The 13,204-nt window shown below is 47.3% G+C and overlaps 1 protein-coding gene across 37 annotated transcripts in view; it reads left to right on the forward strand.

The window, feature by feature from the left end:
* Positions 1-12,735, forward strand: part of SEC31B (SEC31 homolog B, COPII coat complex component) — a 30,228-nt gene extending 17,493 nt beyond the window's left edge. For 24 of the 37 annotated variants that reach the window (XM_014733075.3, XM_070222731.1, XM_070222743.1 and 21 more), the window contains 15 exons: positions 1,695-1,769; positions 2,033-2,131; positions 2,487-2,586; positions 3,111-3,289; positions 3,561-3,687; positions 4,068-4,213; positions 4,957-5,130; positions 5,640-5,801; positions 8,789-8,966; positions 9,390-9,704; positions 9,962-10,020; positions 10,330-10,476; positions 10,763-10,882; positions 11,344-11,415; positions 11,644-12,735. In XM_014733075.3, the coding sequence (XP_014588561.1) occupies positions 1,695-1,769; positions 2,033-2,131; positions 2,487-2,586; positions 3,111-3,289; positions 3,561-3,687; positions 4,068-4,213; positions 4,957-5,130; positions 5,640-5,801; positions 8,789-8,966; positions 9,390-9,704; positions 9,962-10,020; positions 10,330-10,476; positions 10,763-10,882; positions 11,344-11,415; positions 11,644-11,823 (2,133 nt within the window). In that variant the 3' untranslated portion in view covers positions 11,824-12,735. The remainder of the gene's footprint in view (positions 1-1,694; positions 1,770-2,032; positions 2,132-2,486; positions 2,587-3,110; positions 3,290-3,560; positions 3,688-4,067; positions 4,214-4,956; positions 5,131-5,639; positions 5,802-8,788; positions 8,967-9,389; positions 9,705-9,961; positions 10,021-10,329; positions 10,477-10,762; positions 10,883-11,343; positions 11,416-11,643) is intronic. The other 13 variants (XM_070222779.1, XM_070222789.1, XM_070222794.1 and 10 more) reach the window with 1 other exon arrangement.
* The last annotated feature ends 469 nt before the right edge of the window (positions 12,736-13,204 follow it).

Consider the following 13,204-nt stretch of genomic DNA (forward strand, 5'->3'; position numbering starts at 1 on the left):
TTTGTTGCTACTCTTGGCGATGTCCTGGCTACTTTACCAGAGCCAAGGTGGAGGCTTTCACAGTACCATGCCAAAGGGCAGATAAGGTGGTAGGAAAGGAGAAGAAGGGAAAAAGATTGGCTGGAAGGGTACATTGTCATGAAAAGGCTTTGAGTTTGTTTCAAGTCACACAAGGCAAGTCATTGTGGTGGGACTCAGTGCTCTACTCTGGAAGCATGGCTTCAGTTCCAGTGCTAATTTAATTTCAAGTTGCTTATGACACCAGGAGGAGAGCTATACTTGTCAGAGGAAATGGGCAAATGAGAGGAGAGGAGTGAAGGAAGAAAGAGAAATAACTGATTGGACAGGCAGTGAGAGGATTATTCAAATCTTTGGGATTGTAGGAAAGAATAAAACAAGAAGGACAAACTCTGTCCCTGTGTGGTCTAAGAAGGACTTGGGGGTCTTTGCTTCAAACATAGTGGGACTTTATGAAGGTAGACACCAGGAATCTGGAAAAGAGAAAAGGATTTGAGAAAGATCATCAGCTATAGAGTGAAGCTAGAAAATGGTGTGGGAAGAGTAAGAAATGATGCTTTTGTTATAAGCAGGATACAGGTAATAGTCCTGGAATAGAGGGAGTCATCAGGAGTTCAGCCTTTACTTTGCTGAACAAAGGAGGCAGCGGTGCCCATAGGACAGAGGGGAGTCTGGTCGAAAAGCTACCTAAGAGCTGTCCGTCATGATGGTCTTGAAGCTAAATGTGGATGAACATCTCCAAAAGAAGAGTGTGGAAGAAGGAGGGAGCCCTGAGAGACTATGAGAAAGATGGTAGTCAGAATTCATGGTTCTGTGTAGGATAAATGAAGAGCCCAGGCCAGCTAACCCAGATTAGGGTAGGGCTTCTTGAAGGCTCAGCCTTCAGGATCTGCAACACTGAGTGGGTAGGCTGACTTTGTTTACTATATCCATGCAGCTTCCACCAGCAGTCTTTTCAATGAGACATTTAGAATCACAAGACCACTGTAGGCTCTCTTGGCATCAGTATCCTCAGAAGGATATGGGACGGGAACCACAGCTTGTCAGCAGGGCAGCATCAGGTGGTTCTCTTTTGTGAGAGTCCTTGCAGCAGTTCAGAGTTCTCTCCATCAGTTCCCCAGATGACAGCTCAGGTGCAAGGAGATGAGATGTACATCAGGCAGGTGCATAAGTTGCCCTGGCCCAGAAGCCTTACGCCCTCAAGGGGCAATATCTCTTTTACCAACTCCAAAAGCATAGCTTCTAGAGTCCCTGCAAGGGATCTGTTCAATTACAAGAGTCCTTGCAATCAGGGAAGCCTAGAGCATGGTGTCCACGTGGATCATAGTTCAGATAGTTCCAGTCTAGATCAAATTTACCAGTCACAAGCAGTGTTGCCTAGAAACATAGCTGACACTTTACTCTTATCAAGTTACCAGGATAACAGATTTAGGAAGTCAACTGAAGGTCCAGTTCTCATGCAGAAGGGGAAAAGGGCTTTATTAACACTATGCCCACAGCCCAGCGGGACTCAGATCTGGGGAGAAAAGGGAAGAGATGATGTTGGCCTCAGTAGGGCACTTCTGGTAGTACAAAGAACTATGTTTGAGGGTACACTGGCACAGATGACCAGCTGGTGTAGGAGAGGGTCATTCATACTCATTTAATGGAGACTTCTGTGTTCTGTGGTTCCTTAGGTGACCTTAGAGCAAGACTCTAGAATTAAATTCCTGAAGCTATTGGGATACAGTAAAGATGAGCTTCAAAAGAAGGTAAGCTGCTTTCACATCAGACACATGTGCTTGATGCAGAGAAGAAGAGAATCCTGCCACTGGAAACCATCTCAGAATACCTCTTCCTGGGCTTTATTAATGTGTATACAGACATTTTACCTCCTGGAGTTAGGCTTTTTACCCGGAAAATAGCTCAAACATCTTAGAGAGTCCAGTTGGTAGGGTATGGAAGTGGGAAGAAAGCATAATGCTTGTTTGACCTCGTGCTGGGAAGTGTGTTACTCATAGGTCTTTCCCTGCAGGTGGCCACATGGTTGAAGAGTGACGTGGGGCTGGCTGAGAGTCCTCAGCCCAAGGGAGATGACCGCAGCAGTAACAGACAACAGGCCTTCCACAGCCAGGTGTGGTAAGAACCCAGCCAGCTGGACCTAGGGTAGCCCAGGAGACCTACCTTTTGGGCATCTTCCCCTCCCTGGCCCTTTGCTTTGCTCTCATGCGGTGCTCACCTTCTGTAGAAGTCTTCAAACTCCTCACTCTCTTGGAGCCACTGTGAGACACAGAGTTCATAAGCTTTTCAGCTGGAGTGGAGCTGTATTTTAACCATGAACTAGAGCCCTTCCCAAACCTTACCTGGTTATTCTTTTAGCTTTACCCATTGAGGGCCAAATAGTAGAGCTCCCAGGGAGAACTACTAAGCCAGCTCTCTGTCTTCACGGTTCATTTCTTAAGTAGCCACCTCTGCCCTTCCTTGTACAGGCCTCCAGACACACCACGGAAGAAGCCTCTGCCTCCTCAACCTTCTTTGATGAGCTGATCCCTCAGATCTTGACTCCATGGGCGATCCCCATCACAGAAGGTAGCCTGACCCTGAGGGAGAGAAACCCTCTGTGTAGGAGTAGGTGGGATCAGAGTTTTCGGACTTGAGGACATTTCCTTCTTGTCCCCTGCCTCCTGCCTCCCTCCCATCATCACAAATACTGGGTGATTCTGTTACCAGTTAGAGCTCTCTCTGGCTGTAGATTTTCTTGGATGGGTCCTTCCTATGGAAGGCCCTCTACCAAGATATTTTTTCTGTCCTTCTGTACTCTTGCTTAAAGGACTGTGACCCTGTTCTGGCTGAGCTGCACACATCACACCTGTGATACTGCCACTTGAGTCTCTCCCTCATCTTGGGTCCTGTCCTTACAGAGTTATCACTGGACTTGAGCACCCCAGGACACCCCACTACATTTTGTTTTGAGGAATGAAACTTGGGAATTTGTTTGGGGCAAGGGAGGCTGAGTGATACAGAGATATAGGAGGTGTTCTCTGGGCTCTGCAGGAGACAGGAAGCTAGGGTCCGAGGGCAGGCTAATATGGAGGGGATGCCTCTGCCTGCAGACACTGATGGACTTCTGAGCCAGGCTCTCCTGCTTGGAGAACTGGGCCCTGCTGTGGAGCTGTGTCTGAAGGAAGAGCGCTTTGCTGATGCCATCATCCTGGCCCAGGCTGGGGGTGCAGATCTGTTGAGGCAAACTCAGGAGTACTACTTGGCCAAGAAGAAAACCAGAATCTCCTCGGTAACTGCCCACCATGCAGGGGAGGAGGGGAGGCCTTTACTTGGACCTTGTCAGGTGGATGCCCACACCTTGGGACTAGTGTTTAGAGGATCTGCCTGTCTCTCTCTCTTTCCACTCTAACCACCCCTACCTCTCCTCGAGCCCCTAGTCAGTGGTCTAACAGGAAGCCTACTCATGAGTGAAATTTTTTTTAGCATATCCCTGTGTGTGACTCCTGCTGCCTGTGCTGGATGGATGGTTGATGGCCTCCTGCCCCCTTTGCCTGTTACAGCTTCTAGCCTGTGTTGTGCAGAAGAATTGGAAGGATATGGTGTGTGCCTGTAGCCTGCAGAACTGGAGAGAGGCACTGGCCTTGCTACTGACATACTCAGGGCCAGAGAAATTCCCTGAGCTTTGTGGTAAGTGGCCCTAGGCTTCAGGATGGAGTGATGTGACTCCAGCATGGAGTTAATGGGCACCCTGAGGGGAGAGGTAGAGGAGCAGCCCAAGCTCTGGGAGGCCAGGTCATGTCGTCAGGGCCAAGGTCTGGCTCAGCTCAGAAGCAGGGACACAGTGCATGCCCCTTCTTTCCATAGGGATCATTTGTTTTCCTGTTTTTCTTGTCACATCTTGATGCAAGAGCTTTGCCCTTCACTGTAGAGCAGAGTTAGCCTCAGTTGCGCAACACCGCTGTGGTTACTTGTCCCGTAGCTCGTGGTCCTCCACCTATTTCCAAACAGGAGAAAGAGGAGGAGCACAGGGAACCTGTGACATTAAAGACGTTTCCATCTCTCTGCAGACATGCTGGGTACTCGCATGGAGCAGGAAGGCAACAGAGCACTAACTTCTGAAGCCACACTCTGTTATGTGTGCTCAGGGAGTGTGGAGCGGCTGGTGGAGTGCTGGGCCAAATGCCACCCGGCTTCATCCCCCATGGCTCTACAGGTATCCCTTCTCTGTGGAGCCCTGGTCCCTCCATACAAGACCTTTAAGAGAGGCTAGTAGTGGGAATGTGCAGGGACATCAGAGGTGAGTCTTCTGGGTACCCAGGCTGAAATCAGGGTATTAGGGAAGAGAGAAGGACCCTCAGTGTCTGGGACCTTCTCCTAGGGATAAGCTATCACCTCCTTCCCTCCTTCTCAGTTGGGGAAGACTGAGCGGCAGCTGCTTAGGTATTAATCTTCATAATTTTTTCCCACTTCAGGTTTGGTTATACAAGTTTATTCTATATTTGAGTAATTGTCAGGCCCTGGGCCTTCTATTAGCTGCTATGAAAGCTTCTGTGGATCTAAATTATAACAGATACTCACTCTGCAGGTGATCAGAGAAGGTGGGGGTCACAGACTTATGGGGAGACAAAGTCACACATGAAACAATAGTATAACAGAGTCTGAAATTGATGATGTACTAACAGAAAGGGTAAAGAGAGCAAAAAAAGAGGCAGAGATGTACGAGATTCTAAGATCCAGATGGGCCTGGTCGAGCCCAATGCTAGCAGCTTGGGAAGGGAGGCCAAGTGGCCCTTCTCTAACTGTCATGTCTCTTGTATATCCTTGCCTGCTGCCTCCACATGGCTATGGCCAGGTGCCCTCATACCCACAGTGGGAAGTCCCTGGGTGAGCTTCCTGGGCTTAGAGAGCAGGATGTGCTTTGAAGAGTGCTGACTGCCTTCGTCCTTGTTCCTATAGGACTTGATGGAGAAGGTGATGGTCCTTAACAGGAGCTTGGAGCTACTACGGGGTCCTAATGGGGTGAACCCGGGCCCTGCCACAACCTACAGAGTCACTCAGTATGCCACCTTCCTGGCAGCTCAGGGCAGCCTGGCTACTGCTATGAGCTACCTACCTAGTGACTGTGCTCAGGTGAGTGGGGCCATGTGGAGAGAGCAAACCATTTCATTCAGTCATCTAACACTGGCTGAGCACTTCCATGTTCCAAGCACTATGCTAAATGCTGAAGCTCTGAGGATAAATAAGATTTAGTCTTGCAGGAAGCTCACAATCTCTTGGGGGAAAAGCAGACGTTAGTAATTTATAGTGCCATAACCGAAGCTTTTACCAAATGCTGTGGGACTCCAGTGAAGGGGCTGGTTTTGCCTGGAGAAGTCGAGGAAGGCTTTGCAGTGGGTAAAACAGTTGAGCTGGACCTTCAAAGACAAATAGCTTCCCCACAGATGTAGGGCATTCTGGGTAGAAAGAACAGTAAGAAGGGAGGCTTGGCAGGGCTTAGGCACCTTTGAGTCGTCTAAGGTGGTTAGATTGTAGAGACTCAGCTGAAGGTTGAATGCTATGTGGGGCCAGGCTCAGAAGAGAGTATGATTGCTTGTTTTAGTTTTGCTTAACACAGTTCTTCTGTGTTATAACTTTTATAGCTACCAGTTCACCAGCTGAGAGATCGACTTTTTCATGCCCAGGGTTCTGGTGTCCCGGGCCAACAATCTCCTCCTTTCCCCTTCCCCCGGGTTGTTGTGGGAGCTACCCTTCACTCCAAAGAGACACCGTCTTACAGATCAGAATTCCAACCTTCTCACCAGGTAAGGCCTTGTTCATTCGTTTGTTCATTTATTCAAAAATACTTACCAAGTGTCTACTAGGCCTGGTTCTGGGCACTAGGAATATATCAGTGAACAAAAATGATGAAAACTCCTGCCTTCATACAGCAAAAACTCAGTTATTTTTCTAACAACTCTTTATTGAACAACTGCTAGGCTCTTAGAACAGAAAGGTGCACAAACCATGATCTTTGCCCTTAATTAGCTCCTAGTCTAGTGGAAAGATAGATATGTAAAAAATAATTAGAGTAGAATTCATAGATGCCATGATTGGGGTTAAGCTGTCATGAGATCACACAGAAGAAAACATTTTACTCTGGGGGGCAGGGGAAGTTTAGGGAATATTCAGATTAGGGAATATTCAGAATGAGTATGATGAAGCTGGGGTAACAGGTAAGAGTTAGATCAGGAAGGACCTGGCATTCTGTGCTCAGGAGCTCAGACTTGACCCTGAAGGTGGTCAGGAGCTATTGAATGGTCTTATGCAGCAGAAGGGCTAGCTGTGTGTCTAGGAAGGGCAAGGTTGGGCGCAGTTAGGAGGCCAGAGCAAGAGATAATGAGGACATGAATGACCTAAAGCTGGAGAGTGAGGTTGGATTTAAGATATTTAGTAGGTAGAATTGACAGAAATTGGCGATAGTTTCAATGAGTGTGTGAAGTGGTGGGACTGACCTCCAGGTTCCTGGCCATAGTCCCCAGATGGGCAGGGTGCTGTTAACTTATGTTAACTCGTAACACCAGGAGCCTACTAGAGGGGCTAGGGAACAAAATCCTAGGGAGATTGTAGATGGAGGTATCAGGAAGAAGCTCTGATGATTCAACCTGTTCCACTTTTAATTCCCACTCTAATTTTCTCTCTTCCCTCCCCCACCTTCCCCCTCCCTCTCCCTCCCTCATCTCCCTTCTCCTTCCCTACTCTCTCTCTCTCTCCCCCTTCTCCCTCTCTCTTTTCTATTTTGAAATAATTATAGATTCACAGGAAGATGCAAAGAACTGTACTGGGAAGCCTCATGCATCCCAACTCCATCCTACCCCATGCCAATGTCCCAGACAATCACAGTACAATATCAAAACCAAGAAATTGACATAGTGTAGTTTCAGACTTCACCAGTTTTACATATTCTCCTGTGTGTGTGTTTGTGTGTATAGCTATGTAAGAATTTGTCTTTTCATCCTTTTAACAGGGTCCTTCACAGAGCAAAAATTTTAAATTTTATGAGGTCCAATTTATAAAGTTTTCCTTGCATGGATTTTTTTTTTTTTATGAGGGGGTGGAGGTAGCGCAGGTCCTTCAGCTCCAGAGAACTGCTGCGCTCAGGGAATCTTGATGTTCCCCTCTTCCTGGTCATCCTTGACATCTCTGCCTGTATTAACTTGAGTGGAAAAGAGAGTCTTGGGGGAGAGGGGGAAAATGAGAAAGAAAATGCGTGTGCTTGGTTCCTCCACTCCTTCCCCCATCCCCGACCAGGGCACGCGCCTAATTGCAAACGGGTGCAAAGCCTCCTGGCTGTGTAGAGAGAATGCTTGCAAGCGTTCTCCAGAGCCAGGTGTGCTTGCACAAACGTGTGTGCATCTGTGATTTTATGTGCGTGCAGACATGCATGTGCACTATTGCCTTGCATGGATTTTAATTTTCATATTTTTGTCATATAGATCCTGACATGTTTTGTTCAATTCAAACCTAAGTATTTAATTTTCTTGAGTAATTTGAAGTCAGATGGTGTTGCATTTTTAATTTTGGTTTCCACTTGTTCATTGTCAGTTATAGAAATGCAATTGATTTTTGTGTGTTCATCTCATATCCTTTGACCTTTCAGTGTTCAGAAATGAGTTTCCTGAACTCATTTATTAGTTCTAGGATTTCTTTATGGATTCCTTGGGATTTTCTATGTAGACAGCCATATTGTTTGCAAATAGAGACAGTTTTATTTCTTTTTTTCCAATCTCTATGTGTTTAATTACTTTCTCTAGCCTTGTTGTGGTACTAAAATAAGAATGGTGAGAATGAAAACCCTTGCCTTGTTTCCAATCTCAGGGGGGAAATTTCAATCTTTTGCCATTAAGTATGATATTAGCTCTAGGCTTTTTCTAGACGTTCTTTATGAGGCTGAGGAAGTTTTTCCTTCTGTTCCTAGTGTACTGAATCATGAATCAGTGGTGAATTTTGTCAGATGTTTTTTCTGCATCATTTTATATGATCAAATGATTTTTCTTCTTTAGCCTGTTGATATGGTAGATTACATTGATTGATTTTTAAATATATGAAACCAATCTTGTATGATCTGGTATAAATCCCACTTGGTTGTAGTATATTATTTTTTATATACACTGTTGGATTTGATTTGCTGAAATTTTGCTGAGGATTTTTGTGTCTAAGTTTGTGAGAAATATTGGTCTGTAGTTTTATTTTGTGCTGTCTTTGTCTGGTGCTGCCGTCAGGGTAGTACTGACCTCATAAAGTGACTTAGGAAATGTTCCTTCTTCTGTTTTCTGAAACAGGTTGTCTAAACTTTGTGTTAATTCTTGGAGTGTTGGTAAAATTCTTTAGTGAAACTATCTGGACCTAGAGATTTCTTTTGAGGAAAGCTTTTTAATTACAAATTTAATTCCTTTAATAGTTATAGGACTAATCAGGTTATCTAATTTTGGCTGAGTTTTGGTAGTTTTTGGTTCTTGAGGAATTGGTCCATTTCTTCTAAGTTGTCAAATTTAGGAATGTAAAGTTATTTGTGGTTTTTATTTATTATCTTTTTAATGGCTGCAGGGTCTGTTGTAATATTCCCTGTTTCATCCTTGATCTTGATGACTTGTGTCTTCTCTCTTTGTCAGTCTTTATAGAGATTTATCAATTTTGTTGATTTTCTTTTTGAAGAACTAGCTTTTTGTTTCATTTTCTCTACTGTTTTTCTATTTTCAATTACTTACCTTTTTTTTCCTTTCCAAGTGCTGACCCTTTTTTCTCTTCACAGGTTCTAGCTCCATCTCAAAGGCCAAGGATTTTCACACCTCAGTCATCACTAGTGATGCCCTTGACACCTTCCCATCCTAGCCCTTATCAGGGCTCCAGAATGCAGAATATAAGTGACTACAGGGTACCTGGGCCCCAGGCAGCCCAGCCTTTGCCCCTGGGCCCTAGGGTAAGGCCTGGTGAGTGACTGAATGAAGGTCTGTCTGGGAAGAGCACAGAGGAAAACAGTTGGCATGGCCAGCTTGGATTTGGGAAGCGCTATATCTATCTAGTGAGAGGAGCTTGGAATTTGAAGTCTGAATTCCCAGTACTATTACTTACTGGCTTTATCCTGTGGGCAATATACTTAGCCACTCTGTTTCTTTTGAAAAATGAGAGTAGTTGTTATGTTGGTCATTTTAACCCCACAGGATTGTTTTGAGGGTCTAATAAGGAATATAGTTAAAACTACTTTGTGAATGATGGATCTCCACACACATGTATTAATCATTTATTATTATTAGAGTTTCTTTTTTATTGCTGCCCTGTTCCTCCCTGATATGCTCTGAGTCTCTCCCACATTGAAGTTTGGTGGCAAATGACCTGTTTCTGTTCCACTTCAGCTTTATCTCAGCCACAGCTGTTAAGAGGTCAAAGGGCACAAGATCTTAACCCCATGGGATTCCCTGGAACATGGCCTCTTCCGGGTCCACCTCCTCCTGTGGCACCCCCAGACATCATGCAGCCTGGCTCTGCCTCTCTGCCTGAGACTCCTCGACTGATCCCTCTGCTTCCTGTGAGACCACCAGGTCTCAGCCCTGTGAGCTCCCAACCCCCAGTCCCTCCTGTCAGCTTTCCTGTGGCACACCCTCCAGGAGGGCCAGGAGCTCCATGCTCTAGCACCCTCCCAACCACTGGCATCTTGACTCCTTATCCAGGTCAGTCTTCCTTCCATGGCTTCCCTTGTCTAGGTCATTGCCTGTCTCTCCTCCCCTCCCCACTACTACCTTGGGAGTCTCTTCCTCAAGCCAATGAACTGGGGACCCTTGGGTTGCAGAATGTCAACTGAGTGTATGGCTGGTCTGCAGAGGGAGGTGTGATGGACTCCAACTGAAATAATTTTGCTGTCCTTCAGACCAAAAATTTCCAGTGTTCCTGACTATGCCCCTAAGACCTCTATCTTTGTACTATACAGGACCTCAAGATTCCTTGAAAAATTCTCCAGCTCCCAGGGGAAATCTCCAGAGGAAAAAGGTCAGTGCATCTCTCCCCGCCCACCCCCTCATACATTCACCAATGGCTTGCATTCTAGTTCCCTGCAGAATGCAGCCCAGTCCTTCCCATTCTCAGGCTGCACTCTGTCCTCTCTCTTTCTCCACTCATTGTCTTCCCTTCGGTCCCCTCCTCTTCCCTTCTTACGTACATATACCAGTCTCCCCACTTCCCAGTTCCCCACTTACTCTTCTGTCCCCTTGTTCACTTGTAATCTCTGCCACTCCCTCAAACCAGGGCCTAAAGAGTCTCTCAGCTCAGACTCACGTGCCGTTCTTTCTCTCTCTTTAGTTACCAGAGACATTTATGCCCCCAACACCAATTACAGCTCCAGTTATGTGCCTCGCCCCTCAGCCACAAGGAGTCCTTTCTTCCCAGCCCCCTGTTGCTGGTATGGGCCATGCTCCCCCTGGAGCGCCAGGAGAACTCAGCCTGCAGGTGACAAGAACAATGTGCTCCCCTCCCTTGGAAACCTCTGGCCTTCCTTGGGTGTGGAAGAGCAGGGAGCATGAGGATGGGCCTCATTCCTCAGGGTGGAGGCCGACTCTGAGCTGAAGGAGATGAGTGGAGGGGCAGATACCAAGTGTCCCTGCTGCAGAGGAGAGAGCCCCTCTCCGCCACTCTGCTGTGCTCTAGTGGGAGCAATGTGACACTGAGTCACTGAGGACTGGTCCTTAGGGAAGCCGGCTTGCTTGTCTCTCCTATCTCCCTGCTCCTTGTTCAGCAACTTCAGCAACGGCTACCCAAGAAGATAGAAAGGAAGGAGCTGCCCCTAGAGCATCAGCCCTTGAAGACCAGTTTTGAGGCGCTTCTACAACGCTGTTCCCTGTCTGCCACTGACTTAGTAAGTCTGAACGTTTACCACAATGCCCCCCTTACACCCGAGCTGGTTCCAGACCCCTTAGCTATAGCCCTGTTCCTTGTGTGACTCTTTTCTCACTGTCCCTTGACATGCTGTCTGTATCTTATAGTTATTTGATGTCCGTGTGGAGTGGGGGGAGGGGTCATCGCTTCTGAAGTCCAGCTCCTCTGTAGCTGGACCCAATAGTATCAAGACTTAACTCTTGGAAAGGCAGCAGAGAGGACTGGAAGGAGGGTGAAACCAGGAGTAAGGAAACCTGTCATTCATTCACTGGCTGTGCAAGCTTGAGCAGGTCACTTACCCTCTTTGGGCCTCCAGTCCTCCTCTGTGAAATGAAAGAAGTAGCATTAAACCATTCTAGCTCTAATATACTGTGATTCTTTATAGTCCTATGTAGTGTTAATCTTAGTGGCTGGAGTCAGAATCCATTTCCCTCCCTGCAGAAGACAAAACGGAAGCTGGATGAGGCAGCCCGACGTCTGGAATGTCTATATGAGAAGCTCTACGAGGGGACAGTAAGTGCACTTCACAGTGCTGCTCTGCCTTCTGCCCTTCCACCATCACCCATGGCCAATGGGAGCCCAGAGTCCCCTCCCCTAGGTCTCACTGACCTGAGTTCCCCACCAGATACATACATCTTGTCTGGACTGGGCTCCAGAACTTAAGTCTTCTCATATCTCTTCCCTGCTGCCGGGGAAGGGGCTGGATTGGGCTTACTAACCTAAGGGTCAATCCCTTTACAGCTCTCGCCTCATGTCCTGGCTGGGCTCCACGAGGTTGCCCGATGTGTGGATGCAGGAAGCTTTGAGCAGGGCCTCGCAGTGCATGCCCAGGTGGTGGGCTGCAGCAGCTTCAGTGAGGTCTCCAGCTTCATGCCTGTGCTGAAGGCTGTCCTCACCATTGCTCATAAGCTGCATGTGTAAACCAGGCAGTCTCTCTTGCCAGGAGGCCACTTCTACTGTTACTTCACTTCTCCCTGTGGAAAAGGAGAATTTTGGAACAGATTCTGTTTGTTTTTCCCAACCTTCTTCCCTTGCTGCCTGGTATTTGATGCTGTAGGCTTGGCTCCAAACCAGCAGAGGGCCTGCTCTCTGCCCCTGTATGCCTGGCCTGCCAGGAGCTGCCCATGGCTCTCTCAGCCTTTGAGCAGAGTGTAGAGCTAGTTCTTCACTGTCCCTAATACTGCGCTCCTGGATCTGGAGCAGGGTGTCTTCTCCTCCAGGGATATTCTGTTTAAGTGGCTTCTGAGAGGGTGGCAGGATCATTACTTCCAAGTCTACCTCTGCTGTACCCATCTTGTGGGTCTTTTGTTTTTCCCTTTCTGTGGGTTATGAGCCTTACCTTCTCCTTGCCTCTGACTTCATGTTTCCAGGTCCATATTTCTCTGAGCCATGGAGACTAGGATAGATTTGACTGTTGTTTACTCTTTGAACAAGTCGTGGACATGAGGGATGGGTGCTGAGCAAAACTAAGAGAAGGAATTTTGACCCTTTTTAAAGGGAACTTCTCAGCTGCCAGCATTATTAAGGGTGAGCCAAGTTAGGTGGAAGGTGGCAGGGGTGCACTACCAGTGGGGAACGGCCCCCGATTTGACCCGTTTGCGCACTGGCCCAAGGCCTTAGACCATGCATTCTGTGATTATAAGCCCAATTCTGGAAGAGGAACCATATTAAGGAAAGGCTCTCTCCTAGCGCTGTTCCTCAAGGGTTGGAGGCCCTTCTGCCCCTCAGCCCCAGCATTTCTCAGGGCTGCCTTCTCTAGCTGCACCTTTATGGTTGGACGCTGCGTTTGAAGCACAGATGGACTTAATTTGCAATAAAGCTGCTTTGATTTGGTTTCCTGAGTCATCTCCCAGTTATTTTCTCCTCTGGGTCCTATTTTGCCCTTATCTCTCTTCTTCCTAGTCCTCTTTGTTCTTGCTCCCTATACCCTATTAAGGCAGGGGAGAGGCTTGGGGACAAATGGGGAGTCAAGAGAGTTGAAGAAAGGAGGGTGTCACTGAATTAGGCTGCAAGCCTCTCTCCTTGCAACATTTGTGGCCACTCTGCTGTGTGTGTGTATGTGTGTGTGTGTGTGTGTGTGTCTGTCTGTCTGTCTGTCTGTCTGTCTCCATCCGTGCCTGATGTGCAGCTCCAGGGTTTTCCCCACACCACTTCAGGGCACACAAAGAGGCTGGGTGTGAAGCCAGGGGCTACTGTCTCTAATCCTGTTGTAGATCCCATCATGTCTGCAGGCTAGATGTGTGTGTTTGGGAGGAAGGGATTGTTAGGCAGTATTTGTTTGTAAAGCCACTTGCTCTTCAGA

Source organism: Equus caballus, chromosome 1 (genome assembly GCF_041296265.1).
Source record: "Equus caballus isolate H_3958 breed thoroughbred chromosome 1, TB-T2T, whole genome shotgun sequence".
Lineage (NCBI taxonomy): Eukaryota > Metazoa > Chordata > Mammalia > Perissodactyla > Equidae > Equus > Equus caballus.